Consider the following 23,498-nt stretch of genomic DNA (forward strand, 5'->3'; position numbering starts at 1 on the left):
CATTTAATTAAATTAAAATAACCCCTGTTAACCCCCTGTCACTGACGTGTGGGTCCCACACGTCAGGTTTGACCCGGACCAGCCCAGTTGACCGCTGATGCAATGATGACGTCATGCTGATGCAATTATACATTTTCTGGAATTAAAATAATTCAGAAAATCCAGAAAATGATTTAAACTTCAAAAATTCATATCAATTCAACCGTAGCTCAGATTTAAATAATTTATATATGAAAAATTATCAGAAAAATGCAACCTTTCCATCTGTACTAGTTTCATGCATGAAAAACCAACTTATACATGCTGAATATGGGAAAACACATTATGGCACATATAAGAGACCTAATTTAGAAATGCATTTGAACCTTTGGTTCAAATGGACTTCAAACCAATTGAACACTAGTTGCATTAGCCCAACAGCATCACATCTACATGCCATGTTCATGCATCATATTGTTGCATATGATTGTGTATTGATTGCCGGCACCGTTCCTTCTCGATAGGTCCTGCTCCGGAGACGTTTCAGAGTACCTGTCTGTGAAGCAGTGCCTCCCTTGTTGTTTTACCAGGCAAGCAAACCCCCTTGTTCATTTCGATAAAACCCTACTCTCTCGCTCCTGCTCTCAGTTATTGCATTAGGACAACAACGATTCATCTGCTACTTTGTGCTGCGGTAGTTGAACCCATTCCTCTGCATGACCTGTCATTGCCACAGTAAATAGTTGAAACCCACTAGCATGTGTAGGAGTTGATTGAAGCCATTGATGTGTTCCTACCATGCTATGCCTGCTATTGCTTAGAGTGTGTCAGGTCTGATTCATTGGGAATGAATTGGAGTGTCACGATATGTTCTGATGCTGAGAGTGAAGTGTGTGAACACGATTTGGTAAAGGTAGCGGTGAGAGGCCATGTAGGAGTACATGGTGGGTTGTCTCACTGGAACCGTCCTTAAGCCCTGAGTTCTGTGTATGTTGTCCAATGACTCGATACTACCACACATTGGGCTCCGGGCGCTCCAAGCCCTCTCGACTTATTAACCAACTTGATCTATGTCCAGGAGTCGCAACTAGTTTCTGGTGTTTGTAGGTAGTGCTATTTTTCTACCAAGTGGCACCCGGCAGGGTAGGCTTGGGACAGACTAGGCACACGTGGCCCGGTGTACCGAGTGGCACCCGGTTGGTGGGCTCGGGAACCCTGTACACATCGTTTGGGGCCGTAAGCGACACCCCGGCCGGATCTCCTTGCGGATGGAACCCGAATAGGCGATAAACCTGGATTAGAGTCTTGTGTGGTTAGTCAGGTCGTGGCCGACACCCTCGCCAGGCTTCCGCTTGAAGGTTGCCGAGATACATGACGTGTACATGGCGGTAAGTGGCGAGAGCGTGTGTGAAGAAGTACACCCCTGCAGGGTTAACATGATCTATTCGAATAGCCGGGTCCGCGGTTATGGACTTCTTGGATGCTTACATGGTACATAGACAACTTGAAGTGGATACTCTAAAATGCTCAAGACAAGTGTGAGTGCTATGGATGGCCTTCTCGTAGGGAGACGGGGATGAATCCATAGTAGTGTATTGTATGGTGATTAGTGGACTCGTGTACGTTGTTTCACCTCCAGAGTTTCTGGTAGTCGTAGAACAGGATAGCCACAGAGTCAAAGCTGGCTTGCTGCAACTAAACCCCACATTACCTCTTGATACAGATGCATGTATGATAGGATCTGCTGTAAGTCTTGCTGAGTACCTTTGTACTCATGTTGCTTTATTTATGTTTTTGCAGCGGAGACTTCGGTCTTACTAGGGTTCTCATGGACTTCGACTAGTAGCTAGTACCTCAGCTACGATCCTGATCGGATGTTGTAGATAGTCAGGCTCTTCAGCCTTTTTCATTTATAGATGTCTGTACCCAGACATGTAATGCTTCCGCTTGTTGCTTGTATGCTCTGTATGACGGGTCTTGTGACCCCTGTTTGCAATAAATGCTATGATGGCTCTTCTGAGCCTTTATCTATATAATTGTTGAGTTATGCTGTGATGCCATGTTGTACAGCACATACCTGCATGTTATGCGTACGTGTAATGTGTGGTGCTATGTGTGGGATCTGACTATCTAGTTGTTTATCTTTAGTAGCCTCTCTTACCGGGAAATGTCTCCTAGTGTTACCGCTGAGCCATGGTAGCTTGCTACTGCTCTGGAACACTTAGGCTGGCCGGCATGTGTCCTTCTTCGTTCCTGTGTCTGTCCCTTCGGGGAAATGTCACGCTTTGAGTACCGGAGTCCTGTTAGCCCGCTACAGCCCGGTTTACCGGAGTCCTGCTATCCCAGTGCTACAGCCCGGACCCACTTGCTGATGACCGACACGTTCGAAGCTGGGTCATGGATGCCTGTCCCTGTAAGTCTGTGCCACTTTGGGTTTACGACTAGTCATGTCAGCCCGGGCTCCCTATCATATGGATGCTAGCGACACTATCATATACGTGAGCCAAAAGGCGCAAACGGTCCCGGGAAAAGGTAAGACGACACCCGTGGGGATACCGTGCGTGAGGCCGCAAAGTGATATGAGGTGTTACCGGCTAGATCGATGTGACATCGAGTCAGGGTCCTGACATATAACTACTCCCTCCGTTCCTAAATATTTATCTTTTTCAAAGTTTTCAAATGGACTACCACATACGGATGTATCATATTTTAGAGTGTAGATTTATTCATTTTGCTCCGTATGTAGTCACTTGTTGAAGTCTCTAGAAAGACAAATATTTAGGAACGGAGGGAGTAAATCTTCGGGCAAAGTATACGTTAATTTTGTTGGATTAGTTAGGACCAATTTAAGCACTCACATTAAAGTAAAAGAAATTGCCACAAAAAAAGTCAGAACAATGAGGACAGGACTTTTACCTTCGTTTTTTTTTTCTATTTCAGGAGCAGGACTGCAAGCTGCACTAGACGGGCGAATGCGACAACTGGGACCGCCCCAGCAACAAGAGCATGTAACTATACTGCTGCATGTAGGTATTATATTCAGAGTCCGTAGTCACAACATAAGTTGAGCAAAGCTAACCTACAGTCGTTACTCGTCGTACAGTACGGTGTTCTTTGGGATGTGTAGGAACTGTGGGCGTGGCAGAGCTCGACTACACCGCCCGCCCATTCCCCGGCAAGAGCTTTGTCAACAGATTCCACTGGCTCGCACCAGATGTCTGAACTCCCAAACAGTTTCCAGCACCACAGATTGCACAGACGAGATACATTCATACTGCACATTACAAGCATAGAAGGCTAGCACAGATATCAAGGAACTTGTTTTAAACTTCCAAAGGGCAGCTACTAGTTATCAGTGAAAGCACAGGCACGGCTGTGTCTGTACCCGACCCTGCAGTGTTACCGAATTTTTATGTTAAGTCATCTCGGAACCAAACAGCAAGGCTGAATTCCCTATGCGCCTATATTTGATGCTTTGCAGAGGACGGTAACTCTTTCAAGGGTAGATGTATACAGGTTGGCACTGCTTCATTTGTTGGAAGGATATCAACTTCAGCAGCTCAAGCATTCCAATAAACCTGCAACGTAAGGAGATCCTAGAAATTCAAATCAAGGTGCATTCAATTTGCAAAAGCATACCTATTATAGTTTGTTGATATTATGTGATTGTTAATAATGTACCATGATATAAAGCAGGTCGACACAATTATAGTTGGTCCATACTCTGCAGCAGCTCAAGCATCCCAGTAAATCTGCAAGGTAAGGAGATCCAAAAAAAATCAATCTACTGCAAGATGAATTCAATTTAACAAACGCATGCCTATTATAGTTTGTAGAAATTATGTGATTAATAATGTATCATGATGTAAAGCACTACAAAGCTAGCTCAATTGAGCAATCAGAGAATGGATGCCTTACATAATCCATATAGCAGGGGAACTAAAATCTTATATCATGTCAGTGTATATCAAGATGTCAAGTTACTTTAAGTACCATGCATGAACCACTAAAATCTATCCCTTGCATTACAGAGTTGTTCAAGTGGATTCTGATGAACATGTGTTGGCTACCCACCGAAGTCCCAGCAGGACATGAAAATGCGATGAAAGCATTATGATATACTCCCTCCGTCCGAAAATACTTGTCATCAAAATGGATAAAAGAAGATGTATTTAGACGTGTTTTAGTTCTAGATACATCTCTTTTTGTCCATTTTGATGACAAGTATTTCCGGACGGAGGGAGTACTAGGTATTATATACTCCCTCCATTCCCAAATATTTGTCTTTCTAGACATTTCAAATGGACTACAACATACAGATGTATGTACACATATTTTAGAGTGTAGATTCACTCATATTGCTCCGTATGTAGTCACTTGTTGGAATCTCTAGAAAGACAAATATTTGGGAACGGAGGGAGTATATGTTAATGGTGGTTTCAGGTTGTTGTCCTGTGGCGTCTAGTTAGGCCAATTCCAGTAAGGTAGGCGCAAAGGATTGCTCCCCATGTTGTCCGTCAAAGTGTTCTTCTTCTTTTCCCATTCACATTCAAAAGATGTTCCCAAGCAATAATTATTACATCCGAAGTAGGAATGGAAGAAATAAGCGGTTTCCGAAAGGTACTGGAACACCAAACGGGGTGGCAGAAGAGAAATATGGCAGAATTTTTTATATATAGACTCAAATCAGTGCACTAGTCATAAATCGATAGGTTTTGTCTCAATATGAACCGCTATCTTTCTACAAGGGGGGGGTAGTTAAGCACAGAGGAGTATGGTAGAAATTCAAAAATAAGATAAAGAGATGGCTCTGAATTTGGTGGATCTTTAGAAGTGCTCAGATTTGAAGCAAGAACGATCTACCCTCAATATGGTGAAGCTAAACTATAAACGGTTAGATTTGATATTATGATACTAAATGACAAGCTTTGTTCAATCAAGTAGTTCCCTACGGTTTTGACCTAGGGTTCTCCAGTCCTCCCAACGGCATGCCGTTGTGAGTTCCCATATCCGGCGCTACGACAGATTGCCCCTGACTCACTCGCCCCCTCATCGCCTCTTAGGCTAATCTTCGGCCTTGGTTAGTGACTCGGGTGACAAGGCTTTGGGGCTTTCAAGACGGATCACTATAGTTCAGGGGCTATGGCTAATTCAGCAGAAGGATCTGGCTCACGTGGGATCGGGGACGAAGATCCAAGCAAACTTCTAGAAAGATTGCACCTGCAGGATGAGGAGATTGATGATCTCATCTGGGAGCATGAGGTTGATGCAACAAAAGAGAAGTCCAAGTGGCTCGCCCTGGCCAGTTTGTTGACGAAAAATAGCTTTAGCCAGGGTGCTTTTGATTGCTGATATGAGGGTGGCATGTAATCCGGCTCAGGTTGTCGTACGGAGAAGAATTAATCCAAATCTATTCTTGGTACAATTTCACTGCTTGGACTTCAAGGGATTTGTTCTTCTGCTGGCTGATTATGATGGTTTTACAAACCCAGAGAAGGTCAAGTTGGATCGGCTGGAGACATGGTGCCAGATTCACAAGCTTACGGATGTGGTGCTAAAGAATAAGCCTTTTCTCGAAAACATGGTTAAGCGTATAGGGAAAGTGCAAGAGGTAAAGATTACTCTCCCCAATGGATATTTGGGTGAGTTCATTTGGATCAGAGCGAGACTTGATGTAAATAAGAAATTTGCGCGTTTTGTCAGTTTCGATTTGCTTGCTAACTAAAAGGCAACATGTCCAACAGCTAGATGCGCATACTGAGATGGATATGTGGCCACACAAGAAATGATCGGGTCCGGAATAATAATATACGTGATAATTGGGGTGACACAAATTGAAAAGAAGCTTGTCCAACATCGTTTGAGATGGATTGGGTACATAGCAGACGGTTAAGGCATGCTGATGATGTCCAAACTTGACAGGAGGAGTCCATAAAGAGATCTGAAGGACTGGAGTATCACCAAAGATCTATAGCCAGACAAGGGTGCCAGGAAATTAGCTATCCATGTGCCATAACCAAATCTTGGTTTCGATGTCTTTTGGTTTTAGGGGTGGTGGACAGATCGACAGAGGTATGGCTGGGAGGTTTGGAGGAAGGGCATGGTGCTGCAAAATGATCTTGACACTATGGAGCATGATGGCACAAAGAAAGATGGGGCCTCGCTGAATGGTAGCAGCACAATCATTGTCTTGAGGCAGGGGGAAATCTAACACGTTTGGGTAAGTGGTATGCAGCTGATAGTACAAACACGACACTAATAATGGAGAAACCTGCTGGGGGTGGTACTTTGGCTGCTATGGTGAGCCAGTTTGAGCCGCCTAAGAGGAAGTACAATAAGGTGACATAAGCAGGCTGTAAGGACTTACATATTATATCTTTGCTTAGTTTGAGGGGAGAGAATAGGAGAGAGAAGAAAAGTGGGCTGTAGATTAATAGCCAACTGCAACACGAGACCCAAGACACTTTGTGAGATTGTAAGGTAGGCCAGCTATTAATAAAATAATATATATCTAAAACTTACTATTGTACATGCCGGCTATTAGGTTGGCTCTAGATTACATGGTAACTCCTTAGCCAATTGTAAGCTGTATTATTAACCATGCTCTAATGCATCGGCCGGGGCAACATTTAATGGTACGACTACTCCACAGAAAAACAAAAGGAAGCCAAGAACAGGAGAAGATGAAGAGATGAGTACATCATCGTAGAAAGAAAACCAAATGATATCAGCGACCTCTGAATCAGAGTTCAACCAGACGCAACGAAAATTGTAAGCATAATTGCCATGGTCTCATCGGGCCGCGGCGGTCAGGGCTGTGCTGAATGTTCTGAAGCGGAGTTGCCCGGATGTTCTGTTTCTGATGGACTTCAAAGAGGTGATCCAGAGTGATGGCCAGAGCGGAGGTTTGTTGCTGATGTGGAAGAGATACAAAATCGAGAAGTTCATTGAGGGCACGAGAATGTGCAATGGTTCGCGGGGATGTACACTTGTACAGTGAACTGAGGTGGCAGGATAAACAGTTGGCATGGCAGCGCTTCAGGGATCTACATGCCGTGGTTAGTTCTGGGTGATCTGAATGAAATTCTTTATTCTTTTGAGGAAGAAGGTGATAACCCAAGACCCCAACAATTCATGCAAACATTTAGGGAAGTTTTGGATGATTGTAGTATGACTGATTATTCCGGTGAGAAATTTACTTGGCATAGAGGTAAAATTCGAGAACGTCTTGATAAGGCCTTATCAAATGAAGCATAGAACCAGAAATTTGGCGGTGCGTTTTTTAGTAATCTTGATTATAGTCGATCTTATCATCATCGGCCGATCAAGATGAGCCTTGAAACTTCAGTCAAGTGGCCCAGGGAGGCCCATTTCTGCAGGTAGTGGAGGAGCCTTGGACAGGCGGGGGCCTGGAATTTAAACAGCAACTTGACGGGTAAGCTGCAAGTGGGATCACACTATTTTACAAAACATGAAGAGAATCAGATCGGTGCCGAGGAGATTTGGAGAAAGCTACCAATGGACCTATAAATGATGAGAGTATAAGGAGAGAGGGAATAAGCAGCTAAGATTGAATGGTTGCTTGAACATAAGGAAATTCATTATGCACAAAGTAGGGTGGACTGGCTGAGATATGGAGACAAAAATACCTCCTACTTTCAAAACTTTGCCTCTGCGAGACGCAAGAGACATGATGAAAAGCACCGGTTGGACGTCCTGATATGGGGGGACACGGGGATATGCGTATCCCGCAATATCCCATCTTTTTCAAATAAGAAAAAGGAAAATTGAATCAGGATACGACATGGACACGGTAGGGACTTGGGAGCAAGCCTCCAACGACCACGTCGCCCAAATTTCCTCCTGACGGTGACCACACAATGGTTGCTGGCAAGGAAGAACATTCTGGCAAAGAAAGATGGCAAGGCGGCCGCCGACGAGGACGGAGCTCCGAGCAGGGAGAAAGATGGGGACTGCAGAAGCCAGCGATGGTGATGGAAGTTGTCGATGAGCAGGAAGGTACACGCGGTGGCATGGTCCTTTCTTCTCCTGTCAGCAGGGGTTGGAGGAAAGGAGTACGAGAATGGGAAGTTGGAAATGGCTGGAAAGCCACTAGTCTAGGGTTTTCTGGAATTGGGCCTTACTTGGGCTCTAAGTGGACGAAGAGCTACATGGGCTTTGACTGGTCTGCTCAAAGTAGTAACTAAACTATCATTACATCTTTATTGCATGATGTTTACTTGTCTAAATACTTATATACCATGTCGTATCCCTGAACGGTTGTTTTCGAAAAATGTCGTGTCATGTTTCCCCGTGGTTGTATCAGCACGCCTGTATCTTCATATCAGTGCTTCTTAGGTGAATAACGGAGTATGGCTTGAAGGAAGTATCGCTTTGAATCCTCATGTATATGAATACTTAGCCGGTTGTTCGCTACGGAAGTGGATGAACCCGACCCGAATCTATAAACAAAGTTGTTCCAAAAGTTTCAGAGGCCATGAATGATTTGCTGCTGCAACCATATTCAACCGAAGAGGTGAAGAAGGCCCTTCTCTATTGGGATGAAAGCGTCGGGTCCTAATGGACTCCATGCTATCTTTTTCAAGAAAGCCGGCATATTTTGGGTGACTCCGTTGACATCGCAAGTCCTGGAAGCTATTAATAATAAGGTGATTCCGAAAATATGGAATAACATGGTGATTGTTCTCATTCTGAAGGTGCAAAATCCCGAATCGATCACAAAGTATACCCATCAACTTGTGTAACATCTTGCACAAGGTAATCTCCAAAATATCTTAAATATGTTTTGGTGATATTATCTCTCCGGTGCAAAGTGCTTACGTATCAGGCTGACTGATTATAGATAATACTCCCTTTGTTCCAAAATATATGGTGTATTAGTTTTTCAAAAGTCAAACATGTGCATGTTGGACCAATTAAAAATGTATCAATATCTACAATAGCACATTTGTATCATCTGATCCGTCACGAAAAGTATTTTCATATTTTATTTATTTTGTATTTAGATGTTACAAACATAAGTTTGACTTGCATGAAAACTAATGCACCTTATATTCTAGAACGGAGGGAGTGTCTTCTTGGCTTATGAGATCATGCATGCTTTTAAGGCCTATGACCATGTTGAATGATTTTTTTTGCTTAGCATGATGATTCAGTTGGGCTTTTATGTTCAGTTTGTGGAGCTTTTGATGGCCTGTATCCAATCTATTAAATATAAGGTCAAATTCAATAATCAAGAAGCAAATTATTTTATTCCTGGAAGAGATCTTCGGCACGGAGATCCCCCTTTCCCTTATTTGTTCTTTAGATTTGTTCAGAAGGTCTATCTAGTTTTTTGGCTGATAAAGAGTAGGTTCGTGGTATTGAAGGTGTCAGGGTTTGCAAAAATGCACCATCAGGTTCACATTTATTATTTGTTGATAATTCCATTATCCTTACAAAAGCATATATGAATAACGCTATCTCGTTGAGGCAAGTTCTAGATGAATAATGTGCAAGTTCTGGACAATTGATGAGTGAAGCAAAATACAACATCTATTTCAGTCCCAAAGTGTTAATACAAAAGGCAAATATTTGTAAAAAGCTCAATATCATGTTTGAAGCTTTGTTAGAGAAATACTACTTGGGATTACACATGGTTGGAGTTGACAGAAGTGATAGATTTGTTCATCTTTTGAAAAGGATTATAACCAGAACGAGAAGCTGGAAGGAAAAAAATATCCATGGGAGAGAAGGAAATCTTATTAAAGGCGGTTATACATCAATTATGGTAATGTTTGTGTTTAATATTCCTAAGAATTATGCAAGGAAATGAGAGCTGCAATGGCTGAATTATGGTGGGGAGGTATCATAAACGTGTGCATTGGATAGCTTGGTGGAGGATGTGTATTTCGAAGAGGGATGGAGATACTCGTTTTCGTGACCTACACTCTTTTAAGTTAGAGATGATGTTGGCTAAATAATCTTGGAGACTTATTTCAAATTCAGATTCTTTATGTGCTCAACTCCGCCTATGTTGTCTCAACATAGCCGGTCCCAAGCCCGGGTAAAGGAGGAGGGTTGTGATAGGCTTGGCGAGCCAATGTTAAAACTCAGTCACTCTTATGGAGATGAAACCGAAAAGATTTTCGTTGGGACGTAACCCTCTCAGTGACGCACCACATTGGAACATGGGTGTGGTGTCACATAGGCAAGGGTCGGACCGTCACCCCCCGGTGGCGCGCCGTATCTTGATCTGGATATGGTGGCAAGTGAGCGAGGATCGGGTCGTCGCATCCTTAGTGGCACGCTACATCCGCGCCCGGATGAAGTGGAAAATAAGCAAGGGTCTTTGCATTTGACTTGACACGAGTGCGAAGGGTAAGGAAGCTAGCTGAGCCTAGGAGGATCTGCTTAGGTAGCTACAACGTAGGGTCCCTAACAAGGAAGCTTCGGGAGCTAGTTGATGTAGCGGTGAGGAGAGGTGTTAATATCCTTTGCATCCAAGAAACCAAATGGAGGGACAGAAGGCGGAGGAGGTGGATGTACTGGCTTCAAGCTGTGGTACATGGGGATGGCTGCAAACAGAAATGGTGTTGGCATCTTTGATCAACAAGAGCCTCAAGTATGGAGTGGTAGACGTCAAGAGACGCGGGGACCGGATTGTCCTGGTCAAGCTGGTAGTTGGGGACTTAGTTCTCAATGTTATCAGCGCATATGCCCCAGAAGTAGGCCACAATGAGAACACCAAGAGGGAGTACTTGGAAGGCATGGAGGACATGGTTAGGAGTGTACCGATTGGCGAGAAGCTCTTCATAGGAGGAGACCTCAATGGCCACATGGGTACATCTAACACAATGTTTGAAGGGATGTATGGGGGCTTTGGCTATGGCATCAGGAATCAAGGAGAAGATGTCTTAAGCTTTGCTCTAGCCTACGACATGGTCGTAGCTAACGCCCTTTTAAGAAGAGAGAATCACATTTAGTGACTTTTAGTAGTCGTCAACACTCTAGCTAGATTGATTTCATCCTCTCGAGAAGAGAAGACAGGCATCTAGTGACTTTTAGTAGTCGTCAACACTCTAGCTAGATTGATTTCATCCTCTCGAGAAGAGAAGACAGACATCTAGTGACTTTAGTAGTTGTCAACACTCTAGCTAGATTGATTTCATCCTCTCGAGAAGAGAAGACAGGCGTGCATGCCTAGACTGTAAGGTGATACTTGGAGAGAGTGTTGTCCCTCAGCATAAGCTTGTGGTTGCTGACTTCCGCTTTTGGATTCGTGTCCAGCAGAATAAGCGTGCCAAAGTCGCTAGAATGAAGTGGTGGAAGCTCAAGGGGGAGGTAGCTCAGGCGCTCAAGGAGAGGGTCATGAAGGAGGGCCCTTGGGAGGAACGAGGGCATCCAGACAATAATATGTGGATGAAAACGGTGACTTGCATTCGTAAGGTGGCCTCGGAGGAGTTTGGAGTGTCCAGGAGAAGTAGAAGCGAAGCTAAAGATACCTGGTGGTGGAATTACGATGTCCAGAAGGCTATCAAGGAGAAGAAAGATCGTTTCAGACGCCTATACGGCTATACCTGGATAGGAGTGCAGCCAACATAGAGAAGTACAAGATGGCGAAGAAAGCTGCAAAGCGAGCTGTCAGTGAAGCATGGGGTCGGGCGTACGAGGACCTCTACCAGCGGTTAGATATGAAGGAAGGCGAAAGGGACGTCTATAAGATGGCCAAGATCCGAGAGTGGAAGACGAGGGATGTTGGCCAAGTCAAATGCATCAAGCGGAGTAGACCAACTCCTGCTGAAGGACGAGGAGATTAAGCATAGATGGCAGGAATAGTTCGACAAGCTGTTCAATGGGCAGAATGAGAGTTCTACCATCGAACTGGACGACTCCTTTGATGATACCAGCAGGTGTTTTGTGCGGCGATAGGAGTCTGATGTCAATTAGGCGTTAAAAAGGATGAAAGGAGGCAAGGCGATGGGCCTTGATTGTATCCCCACTGAGGTGTGGAGAGGCCTTGGGGACATAGCGATAATATGGCTAACCAAGCTTTTCAACCTCATTTTTCGGGCAAACAAGATGCCAGAAGAATGGAGACGAAGAATATTAGTACCAATCTTCAAGAACAAGGGGGGTGTTCAGAGTTGTACTAATTACCATGGAATTAAGCTGGTGAGACATACAATGAAACTATGGGAGAGAGTTATTGAGCGCTGCTTAAGAAGAATGACAAGCGTGACCAAAAATCAGTTTGATTTCATGCCTGGGAGGTCAACCATGGAGGCCATTTTCTTGATACAACAACTTATGGAGAGATACAGGGAGCAAAAGGACCTGCATATGGTGTTCATTGACTTGTAGAAGGCCAACGATAATATACTGTGGAATGTCATGTGGTGGGCCTTGGAGAAAGACAAAGTCCCAACAAAGTACATTACCCTCATGAAGGACATGTACGATAATATTGTGATGGTGACACTGATGACTTCTCGATTAAAATAGGACTGCACTAGGGGTCAGGTTTCAGCCCTTATCTTTTTGCTTTGGTGATGAATGAGGTCACAAGGGATATACAAGGAGATATCCCATGGTGTATGCTCTTTACAGATGATGTGGTGCTAGTCGGCGATAGTCGGACGGGGGTTAATAGGAAGTTAGAGTTATGGAGACAAACCTTGGAATCGAAAGGTTTTAGGCTTAGTATAACCAAAACCGAGTACATGAGGTGCGGTTTCAGTAGGCATGAGAAGGCGGAGGTTAGCCTTGATGGGCAGGTGGTGTCTCAGAAGAACACCTTCGGATATTTGGGGTCAATGTTGCAGAAGGATGGGGGTATTGATGAGGATGTGAACCATTGAATCAAAGTCGGATGCATGAAGTGGCGCCAAGCTTCTGGCATTCTTTGCGCGGAAAAATTTATGCGATGGCGAAGTAACAAATCTATAGGGCTTTGGTCAGGTAGGGTTGAAGGAATCAATTCTTGTCAGAACTTGGTACATATGGTGACAGCATAGGGAGTTCGTTAAAGGGGAGCCGGTGGCCGTTCCTTCACGCACAGAGTTTGCAATCCAAGCTTTGGCAAGCAATTTTGGGGGAGCACTAACTAAAGCAGAACCACATGAAATTACATGGACCAAGCCGCCAAAAAATATGTACAAGATGGATGTTGACGCTGCTTGCTTTCATAATTGGTCGGGAGGTGCTATAGCAGGCACTTGCTGGCCCCTCCAAAATCTTCTTGATGCAACAACAGCCGAGGCGACGACCCTACATGATAGAAGGACTTGGGTGTGTTCCTGTTATTACTGAAACTGATTCGCTGGAACTTTTCAAAGCTTTCAACGAAACTATTCAGGTGAGGACAGCGATTCTCAGACTGCTTTCAGATAGCTTTAGGATTGGTGAAATATTGGTGCAACACTGCAATCGGAGTTGTGATTATCCAGTGGTACAGTACGCAGATGACACGATCCTGGTGATGCCTGCCTGTTCTGATCAAGCTGCTCGAATGAAATCCATCCTGGTGGATTACACTACCTCTGTGGGGCTGCGGATCAATTTTCATAAGTCCACCTTGATACCTATCAATCTGGACCCGCAGCGAGCGGGAGAGCTTGCACATATCTTCGGTTGCACGGTTGGCTCCCTCCCCTTCGCCTATCTTGGCCTCCCCATGGGCACCACGAGGCCGTCACTGCTGGAACTCATGCCAATGGTGCATGGGGTGGAGAGAAAACTATCCACTGCCCTGTATTTGATGTCGTCCGAGGCCAAGCTCACATTGGTCAATTCAACCATCACTTCGATGCTGATTTACGCCATGTGCACGATCAAGCTTCATACGAAGGTAGTCGAGCATCTTGATAAGCTGCGCAGGTATTGCTTGTGGGCCAAGAATACTGATGATGGGGTCAAAAACAATTCTCTTGCGGCATGGGAGCTGGTTTGTCGACCCAAGGGTAAGGGTGGACTTGGTGTGATTGATGTCAAAACCCAGAACATGGCCCTGCTCCTCAAACACCTCTTCAAGTTCTATAATCGGGAAGATGTCCCCTAGGTGACGTTGATCTGGGATGCTTACTACACGAACAAAGTGCCTCATATGATGAACCCGGTTGGTTCTTTCTGGTGGTGGGATGTCATGCAACTCAGCGACGTATTCCGTGGGATCACCAGGGTCATAGTAGGGAATGGTTCATCTTCCCTGTTTTGGGAAGACGCCTGGTTTAGTGATGATCGAGACGCCCCGCTGATGGAGATCTTCTCCAGAGCCTTCTCCTTCTGCACTAATGAGGACGTGTCTGTGGGTGGTGCGCTCGAGGCCACAAATCAACGTCCCGCTGATGGCGAGCAGCAATGTTCTGAGGGAGGCCAAGCCACTGGATGTTGTTGCGATCCTGTGGTACAGATGGGTGCCTGTGCTGCAGGCTGGAGTGTCGTGCTGCAAGTCTGGCGCGATGCCCTCCACGCATTGCTGCATGCCAGCAGCCGAGATACTCCACAGAGGCGCTTGTGCTGTAAGAGGTGACCATCAGTGCTTCAAGGTTTGCCGCTGGTGCTGCATGGACTGCCGCAAGAGGGCGCCGGCGGCGATGCCACATGCTGTTGCAGGGTGGTCGCAAGCAGTGCTACCAGGGGCGCTCGATGTCTGCTGCAAGGGAGCAGTTGGTGGCTGCTGTTCTCGCCGGAGTTGTGCGTCGTCGCTAGCCCATGCGCCCCCCTGTGCGATGGGGGGAAGCAGTGTGGGGCTGGGGACTTTCGTTGTGTTTGCATCACGCAGGGTTGCTGCTGAGCCATGAGGGTGGGGGGCAATGCAGCGTGATCTGACGGTTATACAAAATGCAATCCAACAATGCGCAGGCGCCACAAGTAAAAGATGAACGGTTGTCTCAAAACAAAACAAAAAAGTAAAAGATCAACGGAAGCATTTTCTCAGTCAAGAAAAAGCAGAAAAGAATGGGTCCTCTGGAGCACAATTGCACAAACCCCCCACTCTAAATAAAATGCACAACTTTCTTGAATACCAAATGGTGGCCTTGCTGCCATGCATGGTAGCTGCACGTAACAGTTTGGATTCAGACAGAGTAGAATTGTGATTATGAGATGGACCCATTGTCCTTTATGGCCCGTTTGGATCCACTATAATTGGACACAATTCCTTCCATGAACCGAGAATTTAAACTACCCCTTGGTGAAGTACTCCTATTAAAAGAACAGGCGACACTTTGGACATGGATACGATCTCCAACATGCAATTTCATCATTACTTTCGAAATCAATATGATAGTATGAAATGAAAATTATGAAAACATGGTTTGTGAGCCATGCCATCTTACAATATCATTTTCACTTGCCTATGTAAGTTGGACTACATCATTTTCTAAAACGGTCATGTATTTCTGAACAGAGTATTAACAGATGCTCAACAATGTATGAATGTAGTTACTCTTGCAATTATCATTTAAAATTCTGCAGGCCATATTTTGTACTCTAGGGACAGCTTATCACACCCTAGGTGCTTTGTTACCACGAAGTTTCGGCACTTCGCAGTTTGAACTGGTTTCCACTAGAACCAAAAAATTATTGAATGTAACAAGTGTGCCAATTACTCCGGTCCTCGGGAAAGAATAGTATAAAGCAAATGCCATTTATAGTATAAAGCAAAAAATATTTTTATATATGCCAAGTATCTCTATTTAGAGACATTAAAACTATGCAGTTTTCCAGCCCTCTCAGGCCATTGGCGTTAACAGTCGTTGGATCCTTAGTTTGGTGCATTTGTGGCCGTCAGATTTGCTCTCGATCGCCCTTAATCAGCCCCAGTTTGCTGTGATCGAGCGCCAACAGTTATGGGCCGCTGCTCTGGTCGCATTTTTCCGCTTCTATGGTAAACTCGGCCTAATGGGCCTTTGCACACTTCCGGGCCTCTACCAGCGTAAGTGTTTTTTTTTAAACAAAAAAAATGGTGTCGATCGGCGGAGTCGCGTGCCTCCCATCCCTTCGCCTGGCGGCCTCCTGAGGCTACCGACTTGGGTGACCGCTGATGCCGGGCCAGAGCAACGGATCCATGGAGACTGCGCTGGTTCAGGCAGCGCCTCGCCTGGGGTCCGCTCGATTTAATCGACCCGTTGTGTTGCACGGCGCGGCAGGATGGTCTGTTGCAGAAAACATGGCATGCGCCCTTTGAAGTTCTATCGCCAACCCGACGATGATTGATTGGGAGTTTAATCAGTCATTACTATCAATCGGTGCGCGAGCTGCTGGTTACTGTAGGTCAGTTACAATTGGTATTCATAATTTTTATTCAATATATGGACGCCCATATAATCCCAACCTTTCCACTGCATGTTCCGCAAATCATTCTCTACCAACTATGGGTGATTTTTAGGTCTACAATTCATTCCAATTCTCTCTCCTTCCTGCATCTCCTCTTCCCCCAATTCTTCATCTTTAGAATTTGATTTGTTTATGATGTTCTTTGTGCTGACAAAAAAAATGCAGGTTCTGTACACGGACAAATTCGAGCAACATACTTTCTGTTCTTGTTGCATCCTACTCACCTAGGACATCACCTTTCCTGGTTGACTTCTGGATCGAATTGAAACTGGGATGTTGGGTTTCTTGATTTTCTCATGACAGTCGTTTTCCTGCCAGGTTAGCAGGCACATTAGTTTCGTGTTCCCTCTGAGAGACCCATTATATCATCGAAGGGTGTCGAATTCCAGGGTCATATTCTTATTGTTTCCTTCAGATCTTATATTTGCCAAGACCTGCGTGCGGTGAGATCAGTCATGGATGGTTTCAGTCTATGCATCTTCACGGCTGGGAGCATGAAAAACCTTCACTACGAAAGGTATTCAAGAACAGCGGTGTTAAACTGTTAATCGCAGGAATTAGGCGAACTGGTTAGTTTGTCGTGCGAACACATGGAAAACCAAGCGGCCTTTTTTATGACAATTACAAACAAGCAAAAAAAAAGGTAACATTTCCTTCCTTATTTTTTATCCAGGATGGAGAAACTCAAAGTACTGATGGGACACAGTAGGTGTCCGGTTTGGTCGAAGCTCTGATTTATACGATAGACGGTGCGTGGGAGAAACAGAAAGATTGAAATCTGTAGATAGCTTTGGCAGATGAAGCTGACTTGCACTCGCCAGTTGTGTTACCAAATGCCATGCCATATATTCTATTTTTTCTGGTGAGAATTACTCTGAATGTACATGGAGTAAATTACTAATGATGCGAGTTATTCTGAATATATATGTTGTGAACATTAAGAAATATCCTTTGATTTTGCGTTCACAATGAAGAAATATCCTGTAAACTAATAGATGGTTGGTAGTTTTGTAGGCTTACTGCGCCCTGATTCTTCAAGAGGAGTTCATGTGTGCTATTAAGACAACATATTGTAGATCTGTAAGCAAATATTACAAGCACATTTAAACAGGAAACTACTATAATGGCTTACCTCCTACACATATGTGTACATGCAGCTACAGGGAAGTCAAAGCAGGTCGTGACATGTTTGTCCAACGAAGTCTAACACACATAGAATTCAGGCTAAGAAGACGAGTAGGTCACACATGAAAATGTTGGTGAAGGACTTTTACAGATCATTTATCCATAAGGCTCTACCAACTTCACAATACATAGTTCAGTTCATGCCAAATTGCAAATCTAACTTGCAGGGTTTTTGTCTCCATATATTTTACAAAATATCCTATATAACTAGCATGTTTCGTCTCTTCGTATACATATAAAAGTTCCTACTCCTACCATTATATATAAAAAAATGGACGGGCGCGGCAACGCGCGCCGGCATGATCTAGTAATCCTATAAAGCGGATCGTGTATGGTTTTTAGGTCGCAGAAAATGGCTGGTAACACCAGATTATTCCAGAGAAAAGAATCTAGCCACAGTCTAGTAGAGCCTGACTATGATCAAGCCACATCATTTAAATGCAGTACGTACACCTATAAGTCAAAAGATCAGAAACTACAAACTATAAATCAACCCTTAGTAAAATCAAGTTTTTTGTAATTCCTCAAATCCACATAGCATCCCACATAACTACACATGTAATAATATAGTTTATTTGAAAACCTAAACTAGCAAGCATACTGGAAAAAAACTAAAATATATTTGGAAAGTAAGATTGTGGTTGGGCTTTATCTACAAGGCCATATTTATAGAACCGGGCAAAAAGATTTCTTTCCAAAAAGTAAGGTTGTAAGCTCCTGACCACCATATTTATCCAATACTACTGAAGGAAGAACATTGCTATTTGATTGGAACCTTTTTTTTTCTACAGAGACACAATTATTTAACTAAATTCAAGTTAAAATTAGATAAATAAAATCTAAATCAAATACAACGGTGATATCACTCTAGGTATTAAGACCTAATTAGAAACTTAGAATCAATCAACAGAGACAATGGGAGAAAAGAAATCTTAAGGACTTACAATTGCTCGACAAGGTTAGGAGAAATGCCAGAAATTATATCACTTGGAGGGAAGCCGCATCTTCCGATCCTGTACATCACTTCCAGTATCTTGGAGAAATTCTCAGGAGTTTCTTCATAAACCACATCAAGGTTCATAATGAGCTCCATTTGACTCTCGCACTGCTTGTATTTTTCTTCACCTAGATTCTCTTTGTGAGTCAGCAACCACTCTGGGTATTTTCCAGCACACTCGGCCATGAGCACATTCAGAATTTCTTTGGGAAAAGTTTTGGGAATCACTATCTTGACAATGTCCTACAAAATTTGTAGGATATGTCATTGCCCTGTCTGGGGTATTTATTTACTCAAAGGATAGTTCTGAGGAAATAGGACTTGATAAATAAAACAAAAATCAAAAGGTGATAGAAATTCAAACACTGAGGCAGACGTACAAACTAAAACAGAAATACTACTTAAATAGGGCTGAATTAAGCGAACTATGTACATCTTAAAAATAAAGGCCATGGTGTCCATTATCTTGCAAAAGTGAGTTTACGTTTCTTCTAAACTCAGATCGTTTCAGCAAATCAAATGCCAAGAGAAGGAACTATCTAGTTGAGATGCCAGGTCAAGTATGCTTCTCCCAGATAAGTAGCAGTCCCACTATACAGAATCACAAGACATCTTTTACATCCTACGCATGTAAATTTAGAGAAATGTTTTTTCTTATTACAGTGGGGAATTATTCTTTTCATTAAGAGAGTGAACTGAAAAGTTGGATTTAACCACAGCTATATATATATGATATAATCTGACACTGAAGTAAGAGCTGACCGGGAAGACAAATCACTACGCATCATCAAAATTCTCTCAGTAATTTCATAATGACATTATACATACACAAGAAAACAATATACCTGCATGCCCTCCCCATTCAGCAAATTGGATATCGCCTCCTGAAGCATCGTCTTGTCTAGAAAGACTCCAGCTGTGGCGCTAGAGTACACCTCTGGGCCCAGCAGCCACATGAAATCCTTTAAGAGTTGTCGGACCAACCTCTGGCCCAGGCAGCCCTCATGGAAACTTTTTATCTGCACCTTTGTGATTTCAACCACCTTCTCGTACAAAAGATGTCCTTCAGCTGCGGTGCTGGAGCTGGGCTCCTGAGCAGGCTGCGGCCCCGGCAGTGGCAGCAACTTTGAGTTGTCCATACTCAGCTCATTCAGATCATCTAGCATCATCTGAGTAGCCAGCTTGGAATCTAGATATATTTGGACCTTGTCATTCTTGACTGAGTGTTCAGCATCTAGATTTGTTTCCATATCTTCACTCTGGCAAGAGCTCTGTCCAGCATCCATCTGGCAGGAGCTCTGCGCAGTGTGGGCATCAGCTTCCAAATTAGTTTGGGGCCAAGGGAGTTGTTCTTTAAGAACTTTGAGTATCAAATTTGTTTCCATATCTAAACTCTTGCAAGAGCTCTGACCACCATCCATCTGGCTGGAGCTCTGCCCAGTGTGGGCATCAGCGTCCAAATCTGTTTTGACCCAAGGGCGTCGTTCTTCAAGAAGCTTCAAATATTGCGTGATATCTTCTTCTTTGATTATGAACTCGCCTTTTCTCCATGCACCATGTTCGATTTGAACAAACTTTGGCGTGCTGCATACACACAGAAAATAGTTAAGTTGAAGTTAAGGCTAAACTTAGATTAAGCAGAAAATACTACCAACTAAATTGACAAACGTACTCTTTGAACGCTCCTTTGAACCCCATTTGTCTCATCAGAATCTTCTGGACAAGATCTTTGTGATGTTTCAGAAGAAGCATGTTGCCATTACAAAGATACTCAGATTTGATTTCCTTGTCGGGACCGGTGCACCATAGCATCCCATTGCATTTTCTTTGCAAGGTCATCAGTGAATCCTCGGCAAGAAACCGCCTGAAGCCATGGCGTGCCAACTCATGGAGATTAGTGATTAAGCCCATCCCTTCCTCGAGCTCAACCAGATATAAAGATAGAATGTGCTCGCATACATCTCCCCATGATTTAACCATATTCTCTATGTCATTATCCGGACTAATGGGTATGATGCTTTCTAGACCCTGGCATGCAAATTTCAGACACAACCAATAGCGCCTGCCTTCACCGCAAAGGAAAATCATAGTATTAAGATATACTATCCCTTCCGGTGTTACTGTCGGTGCCTTTCTCTTTCGGGTGTTCGTACTCTGATCCACATACCAATTGCGGGTTTTCAACAGGAATTTGGATACTTCTGGGAGTATTTTGATTGATAGCTTGATTGATTTGCTGCAAACATAGAATATTTCTTTGTAAGCACGTACTTCTCCATCACAAATGCAATATATACATATTATTTGATAGATCTCCTAAGCTAACAACAAAGGACAAAGGGCATAGCTTACATGCTATTGTAAGCAAAGGGGTAGTTCGTAGGAACCACATTGACAAACAAGCGCCTTGGCAGATGAAAGAGGGCAAATTCAAACCATGGTTCCGTTTCAGCATCTTCTGGGTGCATCAGAACTCTCCAGCCACCAACGTACCCATCGCACTCTCGGACAGGATACTGGAACATTGGTCCTCCCTCGTATTCTTGGAATTGAACAATATGGTATGTATGCTAAGGGGGAAAAACGTACAGTAATAGATCAAACGCATGAATGCCCAAGCATGCTTAAAAGTAGCAAAGACAAGCTGTTCATTTTTAACGATTTTTTTCAAGCAAATTTCAGGGTTCAATTTATCGACGTTTTTCGTCCCATGGCTTGTTGAAAAAAAATCGGGCTAGAAATGAAATGCCGAGTATTGCTGTTCAATAAAAATCAATGAATGAAACAAAGGGGTAAATACTAAGGTGTAGGTAAGTAATAGTAGCAACTTAGCAAGAAGTAGGTTCATTCTGTATAGTAAAATAGACATATCTGCTCATAAATACAGTACAACATGATAATATGACACAAAAATTTCTGCTACCAAACATCTACAATATAACATGTGTACAAAATAAAAAATATCGAGTTTGTTCAATTCATACTGACCGCTGCGTCATACGGTGAGGTAACAGGGACACCTTTCCTTCCAAATGAAGAACCTTTCATGTTCATCGAACTTAAGTCCCGGAACCTCTGATGAGTAGCCAAATATGTCTTGATGAGAGAAGGTACTGGCTGATGAATCTGGAGGCGGGAAAACAAAAATATCCTGCATATAGAATTACGAGAATTAGAAATAATTAACAGGTATAAATTGTATCAATTAGTAGATCAATCGAGAAACCTATTGAGCAACATACAGATGGCTTTCTTTGCTGCAGGCGCAATACCCCCTCTTCAGCCTCATTGTTAGCAAACTTCATGGCTTCATCGTGGTTCTGACCTGATGATCCTGATTTTCATATATTAGCACAAAGGCAGCACCCATCAGCTTTTATTTTATAATAATCAGAACTGACAGAACATAAAAAATATTACCACACTGCCCAAGCATATATTTTCTCGTGTGTCCAAGCGTATGGCAGACGCATTCAGTTCACACGTCTCCTTGCATTCTAAAACCCTAGACCAGGGTACTGATCGAACCCAATGTACCACCAAATTAGCAACGCGGATAATTAATTAGAGAAACCTAAACCTTATCGGTCCTGGAATGCCCAAAAACATTGAGAGCGAGGCTAGGGAATAGTCGAAATGGGATCCGAAGGGTAGCGAACAACTTGATCGTGGTCCTCGTAAGCCAAAAACAACCCCTAATCGAACAGAAATCCGCGACTAATCCCAGCATTAGCGCAAGCAAACGAAGGAATTGGATCAAACCTCTTGGCAAATTCTTGACAGTCGGCGGCGCCATCGCGGTCACACGCTTTGGGTGGCGTCGGCGGTCACGCGCTTGCAGCTGGGTTTTCTTTCGAGGCAGCTGGTGGCGTCGCGGAGAAGAAGACGAGTGTTTGGGGGTTTGGGGTTTGGGGACGGGAAACAATCTCGGTTGGGTTGTATACCCCACTTTGGGCCAAAGCCCGGTCCACAGACATTCGGATCCACCGGCGTAGTCAGGTTTCTGAACTTCTTTGTCTCAAAAAAAAAACTTCTTTGGCCAAAAAAAAAAAAGGTATCTGAACTTCTTGCCAGACTGTATGCGGGTCCGCCTGTCACTTTTCCTCTAGCTAGGGTTTTTGTCCTCTCGGGGCGATCGCGATCGCCGCCGTTGAGACCTGGTCTTCCCTATCTCCGCCACGATCCCCGGCCTTCTCTCCTCGATCGGGGGCACCACATCGCTCGCTCGTCTTGGTGGGGCTGCGCAAGAGGAAGGAACTAGGGTTAGCTGCAAGGCCCGATTTGTTTTCGATCGGGTTAGGGTTCGAGGAATCATGGCGTCGGACGAAGCTTCGGGGTCGGCTTCGACAGGACCTACGGAGACGGACGATGTGGTAGCACTGATGAAGGAGCTTGGTCTTCGGGAGGCGGCACGTTGGATTGCGCTTGTTAGCGTTCACTCGGCCAAGACCTACAGCCAATAATGGTTCTTCAAGAACATGAGAGCTATGTGGGATCTAGCCCAGGAGGTCCAGTTCAAGCCCTTGGCAGACAATCTGTATACGGTGCAGTTCTCTTGCTTGGGAGATTGGGAGAGAGTAACACGTGATGGTCCGTGGCACTTTCGGGGGGATGCTGTTATTCTCAAACCGTATGATGGCTTGGCAAAGCCGTCAACAGTTCAGCTTGATACTATTGAGATCTGGGTGCAAATCCATGATCTTCCACCCTTGTATGCTCATCTTGTGCCATCTCTAGCAGCAAAGGTTGGAGAAGTTCTATATGTTGAACCCCAATTGCAAGATTTTGCGAGGAGTCTCCATCGTGTCTGGGTCCGGATCAATGTCAATAAGCCGTTGAAGAATGCAATCTCTATGATAAGGGATGGGAAGCGCCAAATATACAGGGTAAAATTTGAGAAACTCCCGGACTGGTGTGCGATTTGTGGCATGCTGGGACATCTGTTTAAAGAACATGGCAGTGGTATACACCCCCCGTCATCGTTGGTCTTCAAAGATCT

The 23,498-nt window shown here is 44.1% G+C and overlaps 1 protein-coding gene and 2 long non-coding RNA genes across 5 annotated transcripts in view; 2 read left to right on the forward strand and 1 right to left on the reverse strand.

The window, feature by feature from the left end:
* LOC123119557 (uncharacterized) overlaps window positions 1-4,237 on the forward strand; it is a 16,111-nt gene extending 11,874 nt beyond the window's left edge. Inside the window, exons 2-5 of one of the 2 annotated variants that reach the window (XR_006458733.1) lie at window positions 2,920-3,005; window positions 3,083-3,593; window positions 3,676-3,738; window positions 4,011-4,237. This is a non-coding gene — a long non-coding RNA (uncharacterized lncRNA). Of the gene's footprint in view, window positions 1-2,919; window positions 3,594-3,675; window positions 3,739-4,010 lie in introns of both variants that reach the window. The other variant, XR_006458732.1, reaches the window with a different exon arrangement.
* Window positions 2,845-22,397, reverse strand: LOC123119545 (uncharacterized). Of its 2 annotated transcripts, none has more exons than XM_044539389.1 (9): window positions 22,262-22,397; window positions 21,742-21,833; window positions 21,488-21,650; window positions 20,852-21,069; window positions 20,172-20,735; window positions 19,345-20,083; window positions 18,447-18,742; window positions 3,661-3,731; window positions 2,845-3,557 (listed from the first exon to the last, which is right to left on the reverse strand). In XM_044539389.1, the coding sequence occupies exons 2-8, from the start codon at window positions 21,786-21,788 to the stop codon at window positions 3,686-3,688; spliced, it is 2,073 nt and encodes a 690-aa protein (XP_044395324.1). In that variant the 5' UTR covers window positions 21,789-21,833; window positions 22,262-22,397; the 3' UTR covers window positions 2,845-3,557; window positions 3,661-3,685. The 2 variants fall into 2 exon arrangements, with proteins under 2 accessions (XP_044395324.1, XP_044395333.1); XM_044539398.1 differs by having other exon boundaries at window positions 2,845-3,575.
* On the forward strand, window positions 9,944-17,554 carry LOC123119565 (uncharacterized). The gene is made up of 3 exons (XR_006458734.1): window positions 9,944-16,635; window positions 16,733-17,179; window positions 17,324-17,554. It is a non-coding gene; the product is annotated as an uncharacterized lncRNA (long non-coding RNA).
* Window positions 22,398-23,498: the final 1,101 nt, after the last annotated feature.

This window comes from Triticum aestivum, chromosome 1B, assembly GCF_018294505.1.
Source record: "Triticum aestivum cultivar Chinese Spring chromosome 1B, IWGSC CS RefSeq v2.1, whole genome shotgun sequence".
Classification (NCBI taxonomy): domain Eukaryota; kingdom Viridiplantae; phylum Streptophyta; class Magnoliopsida; order Poales; family Poaceae; genus Triticum; species Triticum aestivum.

What these genes read in the sequence shown, in the direction of transcription:
- LOC123119545 (XM_044539389.1), bottom strand. Translation starts at nt 21,788, where the DNA reads ATGAGGCTGAAGAGGGGGTATTGCGCCTGCAGCAAAGAAAGCCATCT. An exon ending in TTCAAAGGAGCGTTCAAAGA is followed by an intron (nt 20,084 to 20,171) that starts GTACGTTTGTCA and finishes GTGTGTATGCAG; the next exon opens with CACGCCAAAGTTTGTTCAAA. An exon ending in CCTAACCTTGTCGAGCAATT is followed by an intron (nt 3,732 to 18,446) that starts GTAAGTCCTTAA and finishes CTTACCTTGCAG; the next exon opens with ATTTACTGGGATGCTTGAGC.